The sequence below is a fragment of the Podarcis raffonei genome, chromosome 10 (assembly GCF_027172205.1).
Source record: "Podarcis raffonei isolate rPodRaf1 chromosome 10, rPodRaf1.pri, whole genome shotgun sequence".
In the NCBI taxonomy this organism is placed as follows: domain Eukaryota; kingdom Metazoa; phylum Chordata; class Lepidosauria; order Squamata; family Lacertidae; genus Podarcis; species Podarcis raffonei.
The window spans coordinates 11,352,670-11,378,102 of record NC_070611.1 but is presented as its reverse complement, the minus strand read 5'-3'; the positions used below and the strand labels follow the sequence as shown (position 1 = coordinate 11,378,102).

The 25,433-nt window shown below is 40.9% G+C and overlaps 1 protein-coding gene across 3 annotated transcripts in view; it reads left to right on the top strand.

Annotated features, from left to right (window-relative positions):
- The window catches only part of CELSR1 (cadherin EGF LAG seven-pass G-type receptor 1), a 149,957-nt gene that overhangs the window by 41,490 nt on the left and 83,034 nt on the right, over nt 1–25,433 (top strand). For all 3 annotated transcript variants that reach the window (XM_053406111.1, XM_053406110.1, XM_053406109.1), the window contains exon 2: nt 17,670–18,308. In XM_053406111.1, coding sequence (XP_053262086.1) covers nt 17,670–18,308 — 639 coding nt within the window. The remainder of the gene's footprint in view (nt 1–17,669; nt 18,309–25,433) is intronic.

Sequence of the window (25,433 nt, the reverse complement as noted above, 5' to 3'; positions counted from 1 at the left end):
TTTTCTAGTAGGTTCCAGAAGTTTGCTAGCATAACCCAGTTTACCACTATGAACAAACATATACTGAACATGAACAGCAATTGGTGTGTTGGTTCCCATAAACCAGGCATAGGCAAACTTGGCCCTCCAGATGTTTTGGGACTACAACTCCCATAATCCCTAGCTAACAGGACCAGTGGTCAGGGATGATGGGAATTGTAGTCCCAAAACATCTGGGGGGCCAAGTTTGTCTATGCTTTCCATAAACATTGGGGCAGGTAGAGTTCAGGCTTTTTGGATCTACTTTGGTTTTTCAATAGAACCAACTGGAGCCATGTGCAAAATAGTGATGGGGGGGCACACTCTTAGAACTAAGAAACCAAGCTCAAGAATAGCTCCATTAGGATCAATAGACATAGGTCACTGAGTATTAGTTGTACAGTATATCACCCAGGGTGACTCTGATCACATGCCCAGCTCAGGAATTCGTTTTTTCCAGTAGTCACACAGTCCTAGCACACAAAAATCCACTGCTGGATTTTCCCCCACCAGGATTACTTCATCTCAGAAACTTATTTAGAAGGGGGAAAGCCATTTTGTCGTTGGTGTTGTTTAATTTGAAAGCCCAAATCCATGCTGCTGTACTGCATATCACACTGAGATCTGCCCATAGGTCCAAATCTACCTTTTGTTCACCCCTGTTATATATTGCAAAGCTGGGGGGGGAGCCTCTGGCCTGTGGGCCAAATTAGACCCACCAGGCCTTTTGGCCAAACTGCACCCAGCTGCCCTACACCTGACATTATATGGGGCAGATAAAAACCTGTTTCAGCTGAAAAGAGGGTTTGCAGGCACTGCCATTCAGCTGGAGAATGTTGGGTTTGTCAAGCTCCTTGCAAAATACTATCTCACAGAGCATTTTGAAAGGGCCTCTGCAAGTGCAGGTTAAAAAGTCACCCACTATCATTGACATGTGGGCAGAAGTAAAGAGAATCATGGCAGTCTTTAATTTAGCAAAGCCAGGGATTAATTGTGGGTGGTGTACTAGGTGGAGTCAGTTGAAGCAGATTGTATATTGCCTGGTGTTCAGAAGGGATGTAGCTCTCAAAATGCAAAATTCATCTTCAGGTGGTAGGAAGTAATCTTCCTCTGCTTGTGGATTTTCTTAATGCATGTTCCTTTTTACCCTTCAAGGTTAGCTCCCAAGGTCTCATTTAATCAAACTTTTGCCAACAATCAGTTACTTCCTCATAAGATCCTAGAAGAAGATAACAGCCCCCCCCCCCACTCGCTTTAGAGACATAAAAGCAATTCTTGCTGTATGCCTTAATTTGTGAGTCAGATGAATATGTTAGATCATGATATGTTCGTACAGGTTGCTGGATGAGTGAGCAGAGATGTAGGGAGAGCAGGAAGCTGTGAGATCATTGGGTCTGTTCTTCAGTTTAAAAACACACTCCGTATACCTGGTATTGCCTATGAAAAGCCAAACCAAGCTCCTAAATCTTTCACTGGTTGTAAAATTCTTGACACATACTTGAGTCAAAGGGTGGGTGTGTGTTTTAAAGCAAGTGCTTATGAGAGGTAATTGAAAGTGCTGTTGAGGCACAGCCTGCCGTAGGCTTCCTTTATGGGCAGAATTCAATACCTTCCCAGCTCCCCCTCCTCCATGAAAATAACTTTTGAAATGTCAATTTAGTGATTGCATGTGTGTACAGGTGAGCTTTTAAATATTTAAATAAAATTCAGAAGCTTTTACTTCCAACACTCTTTGTATTTATGGAACTTGATTTGCTTGACTTCAGGTTTTTTTAAAGATGTGCTCCATTTACTTTTCAAACATTTTACTGGATTAGTCAATCATTAGGATTTTAACTACTGTATAACCACCCAAACCTGTTTAACAAAAATACACAATTATGTCTCAGTATGGTAACAGAATCCATTCTGTACAGCAGCAGTCATGGCTACTGTACTTGCTTTGTGAAATAAACTGTCAAAGTATAATGGACTTGGAAACTAGTTGTAGGAGTTTCCTTACTTCTGAGTAGGGTGTCTAGGACATTGTGTAAGATATGACCTCTTCTAGCAATCATTGATTGGCATGCACAGAATGTGGAGAATCTAAGCTTTCATTCTAAACTGCAAGTTTCTAGCCTTCAGGGTTGCTCATGAAAATCCTTGAAACATAAATTTTCTGCCTAAGGCATAAAAAACTGAGAGGTGACTAGGTAGATATAGTTATTCAACAATAACTGTTACTATTCCTATTTCAGATTTGGGGTGTGAAATCTTCCATCAACTCAGCTCTCGATTCCCATCTCTTTGTGCTATATGCTGTTGGTCTCTCCAGTTTACCAAGTTTCCTATCTCCATAATATTTGGAGTTAGAAAGATCAGGTGTGTAATTGTTTGTAACTGAAGTACAGTGGAACCTCGGAAGCTGAACGCCTTTAAACTCGAATGTTTTGGCTCCCAAATGATTGAAAACCGGAAGTGATTGTTCCGGTTTTCGAACGTTCTTTGGAACCTGAACGTCTGGCACAACTTCCGCGGCTTCCGATTGGCTGCAGGAGCTTCCTGCAGCCAATCGGAAGCTGCACCTTGGTTTCTGGGGGTTTTGGAAGTCAAAAGGACTACCGGAACAGATTCTGTATGGCTTCCAAGGTACCACTGTATAGATCCTGTGTGAATTGTTACATTTTCAGAAAGTTTGTAAGAGCAGCACTTGTAGCTTTTTCTGTGATTATTGTCTGACCTCCCTTTCTGCTGAAGACATTGTAACACACACAAACATGGGCTTAGAAGAAACTTGTACTGTGGATGAAGAACAAAAATTTAACACCTATTTTTACTGTGGAATACCTCTTGGTTACACATACTGTATACCCTTACAGTCTGGGCCTTTTTTCTAGTTGGCTAATTCCAGTGGGATCAATGAGATGCTGACCTTGAGAGGTGTTCCAGTGAAACCATTTCCTGGATCATTGAGTTCCTTTTGCTAGCTGAATGCCTATGTCAATAAATAGAGTGGTACCAGTAAACAGTGTCCAAAAGTTTGTTAAAGGACCAATCCTGTTGTTTCTCTTATGTTTTCTGAGAAAATTAGAAGTATATGATTTACCATAGAGATTAGAAATAACATGGGTGAGGAAGAGTAAAGGCAGACAGTGTACGGGAGGCCTCTTATCAATATAAAGACAGGACACACACACACACACACACACACACACACACACACACGTCTCTTTGAGCTTGAATGGGCTGTAATTGGAGTTTCTGTCATGTCTGCATAAGAAAATGGTATTTATAATAATTCACTGGCTATGACAGCAGCCAGTATGACAGACACTGAATGCAACTAAACCTATTGCTTGCTCAATGGTAAGGTAAAGGGACCCCTGACCACTACGTCCAGTCGTGGCCAACTCTGGGGTTGCAGCGCTAATCTCACTTTATTGGCCGTGCTCAATGGTAGCCTAGCTAAAACCTTGTTCTCACTAGAAGGGTGAAAGGGAGGAAGCCAGTGTCAAGATTGCACTGTACTAGGAGTAAATACAAGATTGAAGTAAAGTGGGAGAGAGTCAGTAATTATTAGCAATATCTTTCTTTTTTCATGCCGAGGTAAGTGACCATTGAGTTACTATCTCTGACAGGTGAAGTTCATTGAATCCTATATCTATAAGTGACCAAATACCACTTGCAGTCATTCATAGATTAGATCAGTGTACTACAGTGCTAGCTTGGGTTTATGGGAGTTATAGTCTAAAACATCTGAAGAGCACCGGGTGGATGAGACCTGGTCTACAGGATCCAAACCAATATGTGCCTAAGCAAAGGACAGATATAAGGATGCTTGTGGACTGAGGGGGTCCCAGTAATCTAAGCAACAAAATTCCATGAATGGAAAGCAGTGATTTTCGCATAACCCAAGGTAGAGAGTAGCTTAGAGCTAGGGTGAAAGAGAGTCTTCAGCATCCTATTTTGCTTTGAAAGCTGTAATTTGAACTTCAAATGAGACCTTGTGACTGTACTAAGTTGGAAACAAAGTGTTTATCAAAGAGCATTGGGAATAGAATGCCTTGGATAACACTGTGGAATTTTGTTCATTCTAGCTAAATAAGATCTTGATTTGGTTAACAAGTGATTCTAAATTTAGAAATTGATGGGTTTTCTAGGTAAATAGTATATATATATATATATACAGGATAGTATATATAGGTAAATAGTGTGTGTATATATATAGAGAGAGAGAGAGAGGATAGTACGCACCCTGGAAATGATCTCTTTCAGCGTCTGCCTTCTGAAAGAAGGTATAGGGTTATAAAGGCCAGGACTAGCCACCTGAGAAACAGTTTCTATGTAAATGCAATTCTGGTTCTAAACGCAGCATAAGGGGTCTCTGTAGTATAGTTATTTTAACATGGGGTTTTAGAGTTTTTAGGGGGTTTTAAATGTCTTATGTAGTTTTGTAGTAGTTTTATGTAGTTTTGTAGTAGTTTTATGTAGTTTTGTGGTCGTTTTATGTAGTTTTGTGGTAGTTTTATGTACAGTGGTGCCTCGCAAGACGAAATTAATTCGTTCCGCGAGTCTTTTCGTCTTGCGATGTTTTTCGTCTTGCGAAGCACGGTCCATCGCAACTGCGCCTCTTCAAGCGGCTTTAAGAAAAGAACGAACGAACTCGCAAGACGTTTTCGTCTTGCGAAGCAAGCCCATAGGGAAAATCGTCTAGCGAAGCAACGTAAAAACCGAAAAACCCTTTCGTCTTGCGCGTTTTTCGTTTTGCGAGGCATTCGTCTTGCGGGGCACCACTGTAGTTTTTCAATTTCATTGTTCTGCAAGGGACAATGACAATAAAGATAAAGATATCGTAATCGTATATTTGGCGGGTTGTCAAAAGAAGCATCACTTCTTGATTATAATTAAAATTATAATTTATTTCCTTCATTATGTCTCCTAGCATAAAATATCAGGAAATCTTCTCTACATTTGTCACCAAAAGGATCTTAGGAAAGGTCACATGATCTATCCCCACTTATTTTCTAAGGTCTGTAAGGAACCTAAGATTTCCCCTGGAAATCAATTGTCTCTATGTTGACAACAATGAGTGATATGTCCCTTGTACAGGGTAATATATCATGCTTATTGTCATTCTTTGACTTGTCTCCTCAAAAGAAACAGTGCACAATCCTGCTGTCTATTTTGTACATTGTTGGAATCACAGGAAAAGTTTTTGCAATCAGATTGCTTGATTGATCATTATTTCAGTGGCTTCTGTAAAGTATGTATTGCCAGTTTAACTTTTACAATTGTGTATATATAGACACATGCACAATTTAGACAATATCTTATTGTTTTGCAAAGGGCATCCTTGGGCTGGCATCTTTGAAGAAGACTGGGTTGAAGCACACAACATTTGGCAGATAAATTAGGCAAAGTTTAGCCACTGTGTGGTTCAGTTCCACTAGAGCAAACACATACAATTTTTAGTAGTCTCTGGTTAACTTTTACCTGACCGTTTTTAAGAGCAGAAATAATGGTATTAAGAAAGTGCATTCCTGTTATTTATTTGCAGTTTCAGTTGCTTTCTTATTATTTAGTGTTTGCTGGGTTCTTTTATTGCTGTTTTGATTTTTGGATGGTTCTGCTTTTATCTTCTATCTCTTCTTCTGGTTTTATTTCTGTAGCTTTTATTGTAGATTTATTGTTATATTTTGAATGGATGTTCTAAGTAATTTTGGCAGTTGTCTTGGGCAATTTCATCCTGGAAGATAAGAGAGAAGTTTTAAAAATAAATGTTGTCAAGGAATGTTGACAATGTTGTTATGCTATTTTCTAACACTGTTTGAGCACATGGTGGAGAATGGAGGTTGGGGTTCATGCAGTTGTGGATGCATCCTTGCAGAATACAATAGTACCTCTAGTTACAAACTTAATTCGTTCTGTATTTCAAAATATATTTCAGAGATGTGATAAAATACCAAATATTAAAAAACAGGTGACATTAAGCAAAATAAAATGGAGCAACTATAACAACAACAACAACAACAACAACAACAACAACAACAACAACAACAACAACAACTTATTACAGTCAAAGACCAGTTCAAAAATGGAGCAACTACTTGATTGGATGCGCTCTGCTAGTTTAAAGCTGGGTTCTGGCACACACAAACAGGCAGACTTTGTGATCATTGTTCAACTATTACTGAATCAAGGAGAAAGTATCAGTCCACATTGCTGAGGGCTGGTTTGCATGTCTTCCAGTCTGAGACTTTTCACCAAGCTCTCAGTCTACTAGCAGGTGCAATGGGGTGTGTGTGTGTGTGTGAGAGAGAGAGAGAGAGAGAGAGAGCGCCAATGAATGCCACTGATCAGCTGTGCATGGCTTGGCAGTGGAGCCTCTTAAAAGAAAAAAAAACTTTAGCAAAGGCAAGTGGGCTGCTGAGCTAAGCTGCTGCTATCTGGCTTTTCTTCTCATAGCACACATCTGTTGTTGTGCCCTGTTTTGAAAAGCTAGCAGCTAAACACAGAGAGATTAGTGTGTGATAGAGCTTTTCAGAAACAGACATTTTAATTAAAGGTACTGTACGGGGTTTGCTTGAGCACCTCTGATTACTCATGCAAAGGCTTTAAGAAGAGAAATTAGAGTAATGGAGTATTAAGAAGTGATCTTTCCACTCTTTAATATCTCATACTTCCAGGCTTGTAAACATTAATGGGTTGCATTCTGATCTTTGCTCTATACGTGTATACGTATATGCTCATTGAATACAAGAGCTTACTTGGAATTTACACTTAAGATCTGATCTATTTTTTTACCATCTGGAGTAAGAGAATGTACAGTGTTGGGGAAATGTATGATTAAATTTTTGAAATGCAATTCAGAATTCCATATTTTCTTAATTAAAATTTTCTTGATTTTAATAACTTGTGGCATGAATGTGCTCATTGTTTCAGAGTCTGTTTGATTGTTTGGTTTTTGCTGCTTATCTATGGTGTGTTTGTAGTGAACTTAGTCCTCTCCAGACTGCAACTGTTCTCAAGTAGGGAACAATTAGTTTTGTCAATCATGATGGACATCCATTGCTAGATTTTCGCTTTTGTCTCTTCCTTTCCAGCTTGCTTTTCTAGGTAACAGGGTTAGTTTTGTAGCATATACCATGGCTAGGGAGAAAAGTGCACTAGGCCTGGTTTCAACACTATTTATATACGTATGTATTGAAACTTCTTGCATGCTCTATCTCTAGAGGTTTCCAAGATGTTAAATTGTGACTATCAAAAGACTGATAAAAAATTGAGTAACCAATTAAGCCAGTAAAGCTCAGTGTTCAAAAGACCTCACTTTCTCTCTACCCGCTTAATAATGGATCTGGGGCTTAGATTATGGCCTCCTGAATGAGAACAGCAACTTTCATTCTGGTATCTCAGTCTTTGGGTGATGTATTGCATTGCATAATGTTTGTGTATTTGGTGTTCCCCTTGGATATGGGTGCAGAGCTGTAGTTTGTGCTTGAAATGTGCACACCAACTTTGGGCGCCTTGTACGCTTCCTTCCAGCAACTTCTGCAGCCAAGCTGATGCCAAACATTTTGCTCTTCTTTCCTCTGGACCACACCAGTGAGGCTGAGAGGGGGGTCTTGTCATCTGGGCAGCCCGGGACCTCTATACATATTGCCCAGGATTGTGCCCCGGTGAGGACATTTCAGTGTTGCTAACGCAGCTGTTTGACTTCACCCCAGAGACACACCCCATTCTCTCTCGAGACAAACAGATGCCAACCATGGGAGTAGTTAGAATTTTTGTTGGGGGGGCAGGCTTTAGTTAGGGGCGGCAGAGCCTCAGATTTGTATTTATTTATATTGATTTTGATTGACTGGGGAGGCAGCTGTCCCCCACCCGGCTACATCCATTATGCCAACAATAACAACAAAACAACTTTCTTTCTGATGCAGTGTTCAAGGAAAATACTGTTTTGTTTTGTACATATTTCTTTTCCCCCTGGACACTTCAAGAATGTGGAAGGTGTCAAGCTGGGCTTTGCACTGTAAACACAGCACATGGTTCTCAATGGGCACAGCTAGTTTGATGTCAGTGTCTTAGCCTTCAAAGGAGATACTGTTTTGCATTATGTACTGCACTTTCCTCAGGTGTGAAGATGGCAAGGGTTTTCAAACTTGAAATACAGAATTGCCTCCTGAGCTTGTGTACCAAATTTCAACCTAATATCTCAGTGTTCAGTGAATGCCTGTGGTGGCTGATGTCTACAAAGACTGGCTGGGCAGAAGGCAGGGAGACCAACGGTAAATGAAAGCCAGAGTTAGTGGCAAGCAGAGCTGACAAGTAGAACAACCCCTGAACAGGTTGTAAGTAAGAAATCAGGCAGGTGGATGCTGGCTATGGGCAGAGGCCGAGGTGAATTTGTACAGATTAAACTTTCAACTAGAGAGAACAAAAGACTCCAGCAGATGCTTCTAGGAAACTGGAAAGCAGAGGAGCCATTTTTGTAACTGTAAGAAGTGGATAGCTTTTCAGAAATGCACGTTGTTCTTGCTTGTTCTGTGAGAGCCCCATGCATTAGAGGGATTTGGATTTCAAAGTGAAATTCAAAAGACTCAGAGGTACAGAATAGGCAGTCATTCTGTACAATGAAGGCAAAGTTGGAGCCTTCTGATCAGATCACTCATCAGAACATGTGGGGTTGTAGTACTGAGGGGGTATCATCCTGCCTTAGGTGTTTGGAGCTTTTCTTTTAATCTACTCCCTTAAACATTTTTAGGGGGGAAATGAAAATAAGAGTTTTGTTTTCTTCTTGCAAACGTCAGTGGTGGAAATAATTCCTTTTTGCACAAATAGACCTATTCATGATCTTCCTTCCTCTATTCAGCATTCAAGTCAAGGTGAACTAATCTGCACTTTAATATCCTCCACTGCCTGTGTGCTAAGTAGCCATACTAGTCTTTTGTTTTGAGTAAAATGAGCAAGCAGCAAGTAGCTGAGGGAAATATGGTTTGTGGTTATAGATACACTGCTGCAGACTTTAAAGGTGTAACATTCTGAGGATTTTTCTGCAGGAAGTGGATGTGCATCAGGTGCTCATCCAGTCGTCATCTACATTCCTTGGCCATCAACTCATGACTCTTCCCTGACTCTCTGCACTGTATATGGTGTGTGTGAGTGCAGCCATGGGACTTCACAGCAAAATTATTTCAATCTCAGTGATGAGGACCATGGTTCACTTAGGATTTTCCTTTGAGAAGTATTGTCTTCCCTTATAGTGACAGTTTCTCCTTCTTTGAATATAAAAGCTGCTTGTGAAACTTGGTGCAGGGTAAAATCAGTTTATCACATCTGAACACCTCATTTGCTCTGTGTCAATTTAATTTGCCTGACTTATTCTTTGCTCCTGCGTCTGTAATGTTAGAAGAATAATTTCAAATTGTTAGCATTCTGTTTCCACCCCCTTCGCACAAACACCCTCAAACCCACTTAAAACCCACTTCCAAATAAGATGATTCATTCAGACATCACTATTATGTGAACATTAACTCTCTGGTCTTATTTGTTTGGAATAATTCAAGGTAATTTATTGTCAAGTCCATTATGAATATTACAGCTGTTTCCGCCTCACCCTGTTAAAAGAAAATGTCATAACTGTAACTGACAAGCTACACAGAAATAAACACTGTAAATTGAAAGATAGCTTTGCGAAGCAGAATGTAAGAAGGAGTTGCCTAGTTCTTTAAATGCAGTTAGCACCCTCTTAACATTCTGCTACATGATGCTGAACTACAACTCCCCCCCCCACTTCCCCCCTGAGCATTGGTCATGTTTGCTGGGGCTGATGGGAGGCCTGGAAGGCCAAATGTTCCCCACACATGCTCTACTCCAGGCATAGGCAAACTCGGCCCTCCAGATGTTTTGGGACTACAATTCCCATCATCCATAGCCACTGGTCCTGTTAGCTAGGGATCATGGGAGTTGTAGACCCAAAACATCTGGAGGGCTGAGTTTGCCTATGCCTGCTCTATTCCCTCAATCCCTAACAGAAATAAATCATGCATCGTGCCTCCAGACAGAGAGCTGAAATCTCATCTATCCAGGGAGGGGTCTGACGGCACATGATGCAGCAATCTTGCTGAAGCTGTGTAGTTCAGTGGCTCAATGAGCGACTCCCTAAGAGACTTGCATACACTGCCTTGAGCTCCTGAGTGGAAAGGTGAGATATTAATGTGATAAGTTGATTCACACATGCATTGTTCCATCAAGCACACGCTTGTGTGAGAGAATGAGCCATGGAAAGAGCTTTCACACTGGGCAACATCAGCTACAATACTTTTCATTGGAATGGTTCCCACATTCCATAACCAATTGCTAAGTGAGTAGCTGGATGAGGTGATGATGATAATGATAATTTTATTATTTATACCCCACCCACTCTGAGCAGCTTAGAGTACGTAAAAAATTGTAAAACATTAGACTTTAAAAATTTCCCGATACACCGTTGCCTACAGATGAGAGGCATAGTGATCTGGGGTTTGCAAACCAGTCTTATAATATGACACAGGGTATTTGCTTGATGTTACTAGTTATGAATGCACCTTTGAGAAAGAGAAAGGTATTCAGAGCTTATCAGGAAGAAACTCCTGCTTGCCGTCTTGAGTGATGATTTCATGCCCCCCTTTTCCTGACACCATGTGCTCAGTAGGCAGGTCTGGAGCAGAAGACCTCAGGCATCTCAGAAGTAATTGCAGATCAAAGGTCAGCAGATGAAACAGAGGCAAGGGCTCTGACAATGAGAAGAGGTTTTAAAACCTGCACCTTGTTTAACACTCCAATGAGAAAACCCATTTGACTGAGTGAAGCGGCTGCTTTGTGGCAGGTCAGCAGGAGGGAAAGGCTGTAAACCAAGACTTACAGTGGTTAAAGGCCGTAATGCTAAGGGACTGTTGTCATGCCACAGCAGCTGCAATAGCACATAAGCAAAGAGAGGCCTGGAATGCAGCTGCTTGCAAGCTACTTGTATTTGAGCATAAGAAAAGGAATTGGGCGGGTGTGTGTGTGAAAACTGTTGAGATATGGTCCCATTGATAGGATGCTTCTGTCCTTATCAGCACATACTTTAGGGGTAGCTGGGGTTGCAAAGAATGCAGTTCTGCATTGATAAAACAGAGTTGTTGTGACCCCAGGGTCATTTGTACTAGAATGGTAGCCATTATGCAGCCTTTTGTTATGTTGCGTGAATTAGTTTGTAACAAGAGAAAGTGAGCAAAGGGTTTGACAAATGTGAGGATTTCATTTTACCATATTACATTTGTTAATATATGTTACTGGTACAAACTGTATTCATTTTTGTGTATGTACAGTCATACCTCAGGTTGAATGTGCTTCGGGTTGAGCGTGTTCGAGTTGCGCTCCGCGGCAACCCGGAAGTAATGGGAGCGCGTTACTTCCGGGTTTCGCCGCTCGTGCATGCGCAGATGCTCAAAATGATGTCACGCGCATGTGCGGAAGCGGCAAAACGTGACACGCGCAGACGCACCATTGTGGCTTATGTTGCGTTCAGGATGCAAACGGGGCTCCAGAATGGATCCCGTTCGCATCCCGAGGTACCACTGTATTTGATTTGAGTGTGCAGGGAAGAGAAGATGAGCACAAATTCAGTTGCACATGAATTAGCAACAAATGTTTGCACTTACTAGAGTATAGACCTATGCATCCCATATATTTAAAAAGGTAAAGGGACCCCTGACCATTAGGTCCAGTCATGACCGACTCTGGGGTTGCGGCACTCATCTCGCTTTATTGGCCGAGGGAGCCGGCGTACAGCTTCCGGGTCATGTGGTCAGCATGACTAAGCCGCTTCTGGCGAACCAGAGCAGCGCACGGAAACGCCGTTTACCTTCCTGCCAGAGCGGTACCTATTTATCTACTTGCACTTTGACGTGCTTTCGAACTGCTAGGTTGGCAGGAGCAGGGACTGAGCAACGGGAGCTCACCCCGTCGCAGGGGTTTGAACCACCGACCTTCTGATCGGCAAGTCCTAGGCTCTGTGGTTTAACCCACAGCACCACCCGCGTCCCCCCATATATTTAGGCTACAGTAATCATGTCAATCATGCTGACTCCAAAATCAGCTGGTCGTCCAGTTGTTACGTGGTGGAAGTGGTTTTTGTGTAGGGGTGCCCTGTTAAAGATTACACATAACTGCTATATTTGTGCATAAAATTAATGGCATGTGATACTTTCTGAGTGTTAATGTATATGTTTTATATTGAGGGGGGAGATTCTTTCTGCTCGTAAGCAGGACATTGCCTTCAAGAGTTGGCTTTTTATGTAGGCACTGCTCTCCTTGCACTGTCTGAACTAAAACTATTTACAGTGGTACCTCTGGTTACGAGCTTAATCCGTTCTGGATTGGGGTGTGTGTGTGATTTGTTCCTATGGATTCTCTAAATTACCAGATCTGCGCAAACAAGACTTTAGAGCAGGGATAGACCCTGTGGCCCTCTAGACGTTGTTGGACTCAGACTCCTGTAATCCCCAGCCAACAAGACCAGTGTTCAGGGCTGTTGGTAGTTGCAGTCCCAGTGACATCTGGAGAACCACATGTTCCTCATCGAAACGCTTGCAAAATGCGGTATATGTTTGATAAATTGGAAGTTAATTCAAGCAGGTCTTTTTAAAATGTTGCAAATTCCCTAGGTAACAGACTCAATTCCCTAGGTACCAGACTCAATCCTGAATCTCCTGGCTGACTGGATTGTCCATAGATCACAATCTCCCCATTTGTCTGCAGATTCTCCTATTTGAGTGAAATAGGGAAATGCATTTTTTTTTAAAAAAAAGTTATTTCCAATTCTAGGGACAGTGGTTCTGCATTTAGCTGGCATTTCCTGCCTGTGGCAAAGGAATTGGCTTTTGCCCTTTACAGCAAAGGAAATGCAGTTCCTTTTCTAGTTTTCCTTTCCCTACTGAGGTCATATTCTTAATTTAGTCACACTATTCAGACATCCACAAAGGTGATATCTTGTAAGTGGGAGCTTTAAGAAACCCAAAACATTTGCCTCCCTTTTGTGAAGCATTTCCAGATCTCCAGCCATAATCACCAAAGATAAATGACTCATCTTTTAAAAAGATATCAGTGAAAGATTCATGGTAAGTGCTTGTGTGTTAAAATAAAACAGTCTCCCTGTGAATTACATAAATGGAACAGAACGTTGGAATGACTTTTTCAACTTTTCTTTAATAATATTTCCTCAATTGTTTATATTATTTTCATCCAAGGATTCAGAAATATTTTGTTGAATTGAATCCAGACTTAGAGACTGCAATCCTAACTATGTCTACTCAGAAGTAAATCCTAGTGAATTCAATTTGGCTTAGTCCTGGGAAAATGGGAATAAGATTGCTGTCATTGTCATACTTGGAGTACGACAGTAAATGTGCCTCCCGAGGTGGAAGACTATATTTCACTTCCAAAGTTGTATGAGTTTTTATCTGGTCAGCTGCCTTTGTTGTACAAAGTGACTGACTGGGATTTTGTACAGGCGACTCTCATTTCACGTTGGGGTTACATTCCCAAGATTGTGTCTAAAGCCAAAATTGTGTATAATCAAAACCTATTGGGTTCAATAGTGGATGGGATTGCCAAAGTCTTTTCCTGGACACTCATCCCCTTTCTGTCCCCTTTTTAGTTTTTTTTTGTCAGGCGCATAAAGCTGAATGTGCATGTTAAATGCACATAAGTATGCAAGTCTACTCAGAAGCATGTTGTATGGAATTCAGTGGAACTTACTTGCAGGTGTTTAATATGACTGCAGCGTTAAACATTAAAAATTTCAGCCTTTCACTTCTCCTTAGTTGAGATTCTATGTACAGTTATAGTTAATATCCCCCAGTTTAAACAAGTTGCTTAAACCTTAATGCACAGTCTTTAATCAGCAGCATTTGTGTCAGTGTTCAGTTTTTTGTGGTGCAGTCATAACATCACAGCAGAGCCTTTATAACATCATGCCTCATGCTGGGGCAGAGGTTGATGACCCCCTTCTCAGCAAGTTTGTTGCTGCAACAAGTGTTGGAGTTGGGTTGTATTATTAGCTCATTGCATTTTCATTCTAGCGGAGGCCCTCAGAATAAGGCGTATTGTTCTTTCATAAGCGCTAGGCACAAGTCCCTCCTATTTTTTAAGTGAACAATTTCTAACAAACTGATTTTATCGCATGCTGTGGCCTATAGCAATTAGTCAGAGGCCAGTCGTCTGACAAAAACATGGTTGTGCTTATTGCGCTAACAATTTTAAATAAAAGTCTTTTATTTATGTTTAAATATGGTTTCTTTTCAATACTCCACTATCCTTGTGTTGTAGGATTGAACAAAGTTATTTTAAACTGCTTTATAGTTTGTATTTCAGCATCACCATAGCTGCTTGCATTCATGTCCAATTTCCTTTTGTGCTCACTTTTTGGAGGACAAAGCTGTATGGTGTCTTGACGCTGTGCCTTTTATGGTGATTTATTAACTGTGTCAGAATAGATGCTGGGAATTCTGGGGAAGCCGTCTTGTATATTGTGACAGTTGATATTGATTATGACAGTTCCTGGACTCCAGTGGTTTCTCACACAGTAATGATATTTTGTCTTCTTGGTATACATACCATGTGATGTACATCATTGTGCTTTTCTTAAGGGGGAAAAAAGCTCTTTGTTCAGTACCTTTTCTTCACTGTAGTTATGAGAGAGGAACTATAATAATACATTGTGCTGCCAGGAGGCAAAACACGCAAACCCCCTGTTGCATAGGAACCGGGAACCAGAAACCAACTTGAGGCTTATATCTAGATGGCAGTTATTGCAAAGTAAGCCTGAATGATTAGTTAGTGTTGTTTGTGTTCATTTACTGTAATAAGTTGCATCCTATATTTCTATTGTGCTGAAATCCACACTCTGCCCATGCACTGAATCTACATTTATTGTTAAAAGCAACAAGAGTTTTGCTGTTTTCTTAAATGATATTTGAACTGTACCTTTTAAGTGCAATTCACATGCCATGGAATTCAGCAAGAAAATCCATAGTTTTTTCCTAGTGGTTCTGGGTTACCTATATTATTAGCAGTCATTTTCCTGTTTCAGAGTTTTAAAGATGGTGCATTGGTTCCCTTGCTTGAAAGGCAAGTCAGAGATAGGAGGGGAATTACTTACTCCTTATTTCTTTGTGGTTCAAGCACATCCCTAACTCCTTATTACTGAAATCAATGGGACTTAGAAATGGTTACATTTATAGGCATCATCTGTTGATCTATTCTCATGTCCGGATTCTGCTTTTGGAATTTTTGGCAACCGCCTTTGGGGGGGGGATATTTAGTCTAACCAAGGTTTCTCACAGTTAAAGCCAGCCCCGTTTGCAGAATTAGTTACAGCGGTGCAATTTTTACTTTGGTTGAAGCACACTATGGGTTAAATAGCTAATTAACCCAAATATGTTACGTTATGAGTACAGTTTCGTTGACCAATATAGGAGGAGTATATGGTGGGGTGCAGGGGTAGGAAGTTGCTTCCACTAATGAGCTCTTCAGGAGAAGAGACTTGGCTTTTCTCCTTTCCCCCTTAAGACTTATCCAAATGCTCACCAATCTCTTCACATCAAGATAAAGACAATGCTAATTGCAACGAGACATCTACCTTTTAAATAAAGTTGGGGTTGTGGGTGTTCAGACTATGAGTGAAAGCATGCAGGCAACTTGATGAATGGCACCAAGTCTTTGATGCCCCTGCTCATTGCAATATACCGCTGCTAATGAATACTTTTAAGTATTCCAGCTATGCATCTGCTTGATAATCAGGTTTCAGAATGATTGATGTTAAAAGATGCAAAAGACACTACTGGTTAACCTGACAAGCCTGTTTTAGGAACTTCTGTCTAAGCTGATCACTAGTGACTGAAAATGTTTAATGCTGGTGTGGTTAATGTATTTATTCAGGTCCATAGTCCTTCCTAACTTAAATGGTTCAGCTTAAAAAGTTTTTTAAAATTTTGCAACAAAACTGACATAGATAAACTGCATCATAGCATTAAAGGCAAGTAGATGGATTGTTTTACTCTGGTTTGTAGGTAATTTTAATATAGTTACTATATTTTTATATGAACAATACACAGTTAACAGATTAGAGTTGATCACTCAGGCTGCAGTCCTCATTGCGTTGAACTCTGTGAGTACTTCTGAGATACACACTAGATACACATGAGATTTTTCCCCCCCTGTTGATCAATCTGTGAAACTTTCACTACCATTTTCAGTAATAGCCTTCACCTACTGCTTCTCACTAATTCAAAATTGTAAAGGTATTAGATAAGTGAGCAAAGAGTTTATTATGATGGGGAGCACATTTATTTTATTTATTAATAAAATAATAAATTTCTTTCCTACCAATCCCCTATAAAACAGCACTCAAGGCGGTTAAGAACATTCACAGAAAATGCAATAATATAAATAATAGACTATTAAAGTAATACTTAGCAGCAAGTCAATTAAAAACATTGGGACTTAAGATAAAACAAGTCATCCTTAGGTTTTTGCTGCAGATAGATTAGAGATAACAGATGGAGAACAAACCAAAACAATTTTCTATGGCCATTAGAGATGAAATTCCTCTTTACTTGATGTATTTCAGCTTTCTGCTTTATTTAACTATCTTGGCCATATAGCTTGCACAAGTAAATCTCAGAAAATTAGCTGCAGTGATGTAAGGCAGAAAAATTTTCCACCACCATATTTTTTCATGGTTTTTCCCCCAGTTTCTTTTCTTTAAACTCTTTAAAATATTATTTTATTCTATGGAAAATGTTTATTTTCAAAAATGCATTGCTGCATAAAATTATTGAATGGATACAATGCTAGATTTGCAATTTCAATGTTGTAATAAACTTAAGAAGCATATGTTTATATACACAAGCACGCATACACAAATATTTAGTTTATTTATTTGTACATAGGATGTGGTAACTGCATATGCTTTATCAGATCCCATTACATTTGGAGCCCTGGAAAAGTTCCTGGTTCATAATTTTCTGGCAAGGTGAAAGGGAATAAGATTGACCTCCAAAATCAAAAGGTTTAACGTTATTGTTTTATTTATTTCCTGGATTTTGAGACTAGCTACATTTGTACTTTAGATCCTGATATATGAGGATTGTGGTGGAACTGGAGAAGCTTTCTTGGTTGGTAGAATGAGAGTTAGATTGTATTTTTGCTTATGGAGCTCCTGGAATCCCTCCTGATGAAGTCTACTTTTGGTTTTAGCTCCTTGAATTTGAGCCTGCTGCTTGAGTGGATAATGTGGGTGTTGTGTAGAAAGCGAGAACTACATGGTGTGTATTGTAAGCTGCCAGCTACTGATCTGAAATGCATAAAGTTCCGTTCTAAATAACTTCATTGATCCTACTCATTTCCGTGCTGTCGGGGCTCATTTTGACCTCACAGTTATCAGTGGGCCAGGTCCTCCTGGCTGCTGCCATTTGTGGAGTCTTTACAACACTGAACTACCACTAGCCATTTGAGATGTTGGCTGGCATACTCTTTACTGCTCTTGTGCATGATATGAATCAGCACCCCATATTTGATGGTGCCTGCATGTGTAAGCACTTGGGAATGTTTCTGGAAACACCTCTGATTCTTCTCTCTTTCCTCCATAGATGGCATTCACAGTGTTACAGCGCTTTGCACCTTACGGGTGACGATCATTACTGATGACATGCTGACCAACAGTATCACAGTACGACTGGAAAACATGTCCCAAGAGAAGTTTCTCTCACCACTGCTTGCTCTCTTTGTGGAAGGTGTGGCTACTGTGCTGTCAACAACCAAAGAGGGCATTTTTGTTTTCAATATTCAAAACGACACAGATGTCAGCTCCAATATTCTGAATGTGACCTTTTCTGCTTTGCTTCCTGGTGGCATTCGGAATAAGTTCTTCCCCTCGGAGGACCTTCAGGAGCAGATATACCTCAACAGGACACTCCTAACATTGATATCTACCCAGCGGGTATTGCCTTTTGATGACAACATTTGTCTGCGGGAGCCTTGTGAAAACTACATGAAGTGTGTGTCCGTACTTAAATTTGACAGCTCTGCTCCATTTATCAGCTCAAACACTGTCCTGTTCCGACCCATACACCCCATCAATGGACTGAGGTGTCGGTGTCCCCCTGGGTTTACAGGTGACTACTGTGAAACGGAGATTGACTTGTGCTACTCTAACCCTTGTGGAAACAATGGCCTTTGCCGAAGCCGAGAAGGAGGCTACACTTGTGAATGTTATGAAGACTACACAGGTATGTTCTTACTTTTGTGAAATAAGCATTGCATTATGTTATGGGTTAAGAAAGGCCAACCTTCTAGCTTCTCGGTAAATCAAAAGTCCAAAAAGAAACCAAAGCATAAGGCCAAATTTAAACCTAACTATAAATAAACAGGAGAAGGGGAAGACCCAGAGCATGCTTTGCATGCACAAGATCCAGTGTTCAATCCCTCGCATCCCCAGTTAACTAAGATTCTTTAACTGGACTGTTGTCTAAGTAGAATCAGGGGTTTAGGCCACGGAGGGCCAATGCAGTAAATTAAGGCAATATAAATCCCACCTCACAGTTGTTTCAATTGTTATCTTTCCTCTGAACAACTGAGATGGCTGTGGTGTGATAGAAGCTGGTGAATGGTGCAGACCAAAGAACTGTCATAAACTATGTACAGAAAAGATGGCAAAATGCACAGAGATCAAGGCTGAGGTTATCAGGGTTAATTCTCACACACCCTACATATGTGGAATGTTTCTGTATCTGGACAACAGGGCTTCTGGCACTTCCCAACAGAACCTGCTATAGAGCACCAGCTCAACTCTGAAGAGATGAGGAAATGCTTGCATACAATCTGGATTTGCTAGAACAGTTCAGTTATATTGAGTCATGTAGTTTTGGGGTCAGTTATGAAGATTTATATACAGAAGAGAAGAAACAAACAAACAAACAAACAGTGGAACACAAAATTGTTCCTCCTTTATACACCTTCCCCTCCTATTAGGAACAATAGGAGGGAAGGGAAAGACAGCTATAGATGCACTCAGATGTATGTCTAAATTGATTCTTTCTGGGCACTAGGAAGGCTTAGGATCCTTTGAATCCTATCCCTTCCACACTAGTTGGCTTTTCCAGTGTAGAAGCTGCAATGTTGGTTGGGCCAGGGCTTTAGAGAAGCTGGTGGTATCAAAGAGGTGAGCTCTGACATCAGGTCTGTCTCTGACAATGCGGGGTGGGGGGTAGATCTAGTCTACTCCATGGCCCCTGCAGTGCCCTCTCAGGGGCCATTGGATTGTACATTTATAATGCACTGATGAACCCAAGTGGCCATGGTTTCTGGGTGTGTGCTCACTATGTGTTTTTGTTGGAATGAGTTCACTGTGTGAACATGCATCTTCACTTTTGCATCTTCATATCACTATGCACTAGCATAAACACTGCAAATGCTCCGTGTAAGTCATGAGTGTGCCCTCACATGCAGATAATAGAAGATAAATGGATTTAGTGTGAGGCATATTCACATTTCCCCTGAGAATGGTTGTTGCCTATAAAATAGGAATGAGGAACCTGTTCTCATCCAGACATCATTGGACTTGAACTCCCATAGCTCCAGCCAGCATAGTAAATGGTTAGGAATTATGGAATTGGAGACCAACAACAGTTAAGAGTGCCATGGGTTCCTCTACTATGCTCTAAAAACATGGTTGATATTCCTTTCCTTAACTACAATTTATCTCTCTCTTCTTAAATTCTTTATCTACCTTGACAAGACGCTCTGGATCATAGTTCTCAAACTTGTTTGGCTCTATAGCTGCATGTGAGGCCACAGAATCTGCATATTTGCCCGAAGAATGGCCACAGCACAGCTATTGACCATGTAAATCGATAAAAAGGAATCAACTGTGCTTTTTACAGCTAGAACAAAAATCATCCCTAATGGTGGCTGCCCTGGGGCATACAGGCAAAAATGTGGTGTGGGTATTCACTTTTGCTTGACTGAAAGTTGAGGAATGTAGGGAATTTGTAGTGCCAGTGCACACTGGAACCTTCTGATGCTGTCTTTTTGAAAATCTTATCCTAGACTTAAAAGGCTAGACTACCCTTGTGGTACTGGTAATCCTCAAGGAAATGCAGTGTACTCTGGAAGCTCTCAAAATCCACTTAACCCTATGCTTGGAAAAATAATTACAAGAAAATAGCACAAAATCTTTCATCTGTTTGCTTAGATTATATTACAGATATACTTCTATCCCCAAACACCTTGATTTCCTCCAAAAGGCAATTACATCCCAATGAAGAGGCTTCTTTTCCCCTCCCATTCTCATTTCTCCCACAATACTTTGAAGCTTTTCATTTGTTTAGATGTAATTTATACATGATGAAAGTTTCTCTGTCTTCAGGAGTCTTCTGTTTCAAATAGTCAGCTACACAGAGCTTTTATGAGCTATTTTTGAAATGGAAATACCCACCAATTATAATTACCTGGGACAGACTGTACTTCCTGTGATGCAGGGAGGTGAGTGATAAGGAGACATAATATTTGTGGGTTTAAATCAGATCTGGAGCAACTTAATTTCATTTGGCCAAAAACGTACATTCACTTGCTTGAATACCTGCCTACAACAATCTCAGGCTATGAAGATGCTTGTGGTAAGGAAGAAACACAACATGTCATAGACTAGAGAATATAAAGTAGATTCCCAAGTGTCCCGTTCCTACATATGTAGGAAGCATATGTCTTGGACATAAAGCAGCAAGAGAACAGATTTTATGTTCACATTTTGTAAAATCACTATCTAGTACTAAAATCAGCATGTCAGTCCAAGAGTTAGGGTTTCCAGCAGTAATGTGGGCAGAACATTTTCCAGCTTCTAATTTTCCCATTGATTTCCCCCCCCCTTTTCTTAACATTCATTTGTAACGATGGATGTCAATTGCAAATACCGTATTAGGCAAGCAAGACAGTTCAAACTTTTTTTTTTACTTTGTTTACTAAATGCAAGTAAAAGAAACATGCCAAATTAGTCACTGCCCAGGGAATCAAAAAAGTTTCTGTTGCAGTATGGAGCCTCTGTATCTGTTTTTCCACAAGTTCCTTAGCTGTTCCGCCTCCTTTTGTGAGAAAAAATTAAATCCCTACTTACTACAGCAGGGGGGCAGGGGTTAGATGCATTCTGCGCACTGGAGCTGTTTGTTGGTCACAAAAATTGCTATTTTGCATGCTGCTCTTGCAAACCTTTCCAAAGTGGATCAAACAGTGGGGTGGAAATTTTGGCTTGTGCTCAAAGAAAGGAAAGAAAACCCAACCGGCATCTGTACAGTGGTCATGTGAACTTGCTTGTGCCTGTGTAACAGTGTTTTTATTCAAGCACTGGAGTCATTAGAAGGCTTTCCTCTGTCTCTTTCTATAATCGTGAGAAGTAATGCCCTGGAGTCTTCAAGGCGGAGAGATTAATTTTGCCAGTTGCACAATGTACTACATTCAGGAGAATTGCAAAACACAATAATGCAAAAATTAATCATTCTTGTGCAGTGTATGATTAAGTTATATTTCAGTTACTGAGCTGGTCAGTAGCAAGCTTTCACCCACTTCTGCAAGTTAAAACACTTCTTTTCTTTACAGTTTCTATGTGTTTGATTAGCAGGTCAAGCAGAGCATTTGTTCATTGTGTCTGGGAATCTGGACTATGTTCTTCCTCCACTGGCAAAGGCACTATGCCTCTGAATACCAGTTGTGGGGACTGTGGGTGGGCAGAATGCTGTTGCTCCCAAGTCCAGCTTGCAGGCTTTCCACAGGCCACTGTGAGAACAAGATGCTTGTCTATAGGGGCCATTGACTTGATTCAGCAGCCTCATCTTATGTTCTTAAGCATTCCCTTCTTTTCTGAAGATTGTTTTATGCTACACAACAGTAAAGTAAGACTAAAGTGTACTTATTTATATTTGTTTTTAACACACTCTAATTCCAAGGGCTTGAGATAGCAACACTATTTTAAAATACAGCCTTTAATTTTTAAAATATATATCTATAGATAACAGTGGATTTACTATTGGGCATATCACCCAATATGTGCAGGTGGTAAAGATTAACCAAATAGCACCCACAGACTGCACATCTGATATTTTAAGGAGAAGGCAGGTTCCTTCCTGTGCAGATGAACCATCCAAAAACAGCACCCGTTTTGTCAGGATTAATTTTAAATTTATTAACCCTCATCCAATCCATTGCTTTTCCCAAGCACTGGATCAGCACTTCTGCTTTGCCTGAGATAGCTGGGAAATATAGGTAGAGCTGAGTGTCATTGGCATATTGATGCCATCCAATTACATATCCTCTTATAATATACTTCATTAACTTTATGTAAATGTTGAACATAAGTAACAAAATTGATCCATGTGGGACCCCATAACATAGATGCTACTGGGCTGAAATACAGTAGCACAATACCTCCTCTGGAACTGGCCCTCTAGGTAGGAGCAGAGCCACTGAAAAATGATGCCCTTGATCCCTCAACTCAAAGACCCTATGTGGGAGAATACCATGGTTAAGGTAAAAGGTAAAGGTACCCCTGCCCGTACGGGCCAGTCGTGTCCGACTCTGGGGTTGCGCGCCCATCTCGCTTAAGAGGCCGGGGGCCAGCGCTGTCCGGGTCACGTGGCCAGCGTGATAAAGCTACTCTGGTGAGCCGGCACCAGCGCAGCACATGGAAACGCCGTTTACCTTCCCGCTAGAAAGCAGTACCTATTTATCTACTTGCACTTTAGGGGTGCTTTCGAACTGCTAGGTGGGCAGGAGCTGGGACTGCAGACGGGAGCTCACCCCGCCGCGGGGATTCAAATCGCCAACCATGCGATCGGCAAGCCCCAGGCGCTGAGGATTTACCCACAGCGCCACCCGCGTCCCGCGGGTTAGTTGGTATTAAATACCATGGTTAGTTGGTATTAAATCCTCAAGAGATATCCAACAAAATAAGCAGGGTTATATACCTTCATCTATCTCTCAATTTAGGCCATCCATCAGAGCCAGCAAGCAATTCCAAATGTGGGTCAGAATCCAGATTGAAATGGATCCAGATAATCTGTTTCATCCAGTAGTGCAGATTAGCCTTTTATGTGTTGAAAACATCAATTTGTGTACACACAGTTGGTTAATTTAATAGTTTGATGAGAGACGGTTTCTTGTTAGCGGGAGAGAAAACTGTTAAATTAATTGTAGTATTGAGTACTTGGTTCATTTCTTGGTTTTGACATTACTGATTTACTGTTGACTGTTTTACCCAAGTCAAAGTGCCATAAATCACCTCTGGGGTTAACTTCATTCTGCCATGAGGTTTCTAAAAGTCAATTCCGACTTTCCTGCACTGTCACAGAGCACTGACCATTAGATTTGCAGATCATAGAATCATAGAATCATAGAGTTGGAAGAGACCACAAGGGCCATCGAGTCCAACCCCCTGCCAAGCAGGAAACACCATCAGAGCACTCCTGACATATGGTTGTCAAGCCTCTGCTTAAAGACCTCCAAAGAAGGAGACTCCACCACACTCCTTGGCAGCAAATTCCACTGTCGAACAGCTCTTACTGTCAGGAAGTTCTTCCTAATGTTTAGGTGGAATCTTCTTTCTTGTAGTTTGGATCCATTGCTCCGTGTCCGCTTCTCTGGAGCAGCAGAAAACAACCTTTCTCCCTCCTCTATGTGACATCCTTTTATATATTTGAACATGGCTATCATATCACCCCTTAGCCTCCCCTTCTCCAGGCTAAACATGCCCAGCTCCCTTAGCCGTTCCTCATAAGGCATCGTTTCCAGGCATTTGACCATTTTGGTTGCCCTCCTCTAGACATTCTGTCTCGGTTACTGATTACTGAGATGTCTCTGTTGGTGTTCATCTACAGAATTCAGCACTATTCAGTTGACCTGTTCAACCAGCCCGGGGTGCAATGCACACTCACCACTGAAAACCTTGAGTATTCCCCCTCCCCTCTTGGCATCTGTTGCTTTTTGCCTGTGGAAATGTTTCAACAGATCAAAGTCCTGATCTGTCTTCTTTCGAAACCCCTTCTGGAGATTCAACATTCTAGTTTGTTCTTTTTAATTAGGCTTTAAAATGGTCTGACAGGATTTCTGATGTTACAAAGGCATTTTAAAGTGCTGGCATTAAGGAAGCTTTGCAATTGAAAGTGATATGCCTAACATCAGTGTAATCACTAAATCCTCCTTTCCCCATCCACCCATGAACCCAGAAGTTCACCTTGTCACCTTCATCATATAGGTGATTCCATCATGGACTGGAGAAATAACTCCTGTTGAGGGTATGTCCATAGTTTTGGGTGGTATTTTGAGAGTATGAAAATTTTTAGCCCTGAGGTCATAAGATGCTTCTTCACCTGATAAAAAAAGCAGCACTATTACAATAATACTGATAAAAAAACCTAGACGATTGAGGGCCAGTTCCCATATTCATGCTTATCAGCATCAAACTGGGGATACTAGTTAATTGCATAAATGCCAGTCTTCATACATTGTTTTGTTTGTTTCCAGTGGATGTGGAATACCTTTCCATTGCTTTGCAAAAGCAAATAGTCACCCACACTTTAAAGAAGAAAATAAATTAACTTATTATCTCCTAGCAACAATATGGAGAGTTAACAGTAGAAGAAACTTCCCAAAAATGAAGGGATTGGTAAAAAAGAAACTGAATGGCAAAGTCAAGAGGGTCAAATCACCCCAGATGCTTGGGACCTGTTTAGAGACACAACATTAGAAGTTTCTTCTGTATTTCCTCATTTATTCTTGACCGTTGCACTAATAATACTGGACTGATTAGTCACTTTTTAAAATTAAAAGTAAGCTTAGAACAATTTGCAATGTAATACAAAACTTAAAACCAATGCAAAACAAAATAAAAATGGCAAACTTTCATTTACATAAAAGGTGGTCTAACGGATCCTGGAGTCCACAGTATCTAAATCCCTCCAAGTTAATTCCAAAAGCCTGGCTGAAAAGCACCGACTTTGCCTGGCTCCTAAACGCAGTCAGTGACGATGCCATGCACGCCTCCCTGGGGAGAACATTTCACAACAGGGGGCTGCCACTGAAAAGGGCTGTTCTCATGTTGCCACCCTCCACAGCTCCCTTGGAGAGGGCACACAGATCATTGCCCCCTGGCAAGTGTGGCTATGTGCCTCCCTTTTTCCTGACCTCTAGGCATCTTTATTAGCAATATTACTGTATTTCCATTACTGGCTCTCCGGAAACCTGTTATATCATGAAAGTGGCAGAGTATTACACAGAATGCCCTCTGGCTCACTGAAATTACAGCTAAGGAGAAGCACCCAGAGGTACAATACTGAGCTAGATGGACCAATGTCCTAACTCAGTATAAG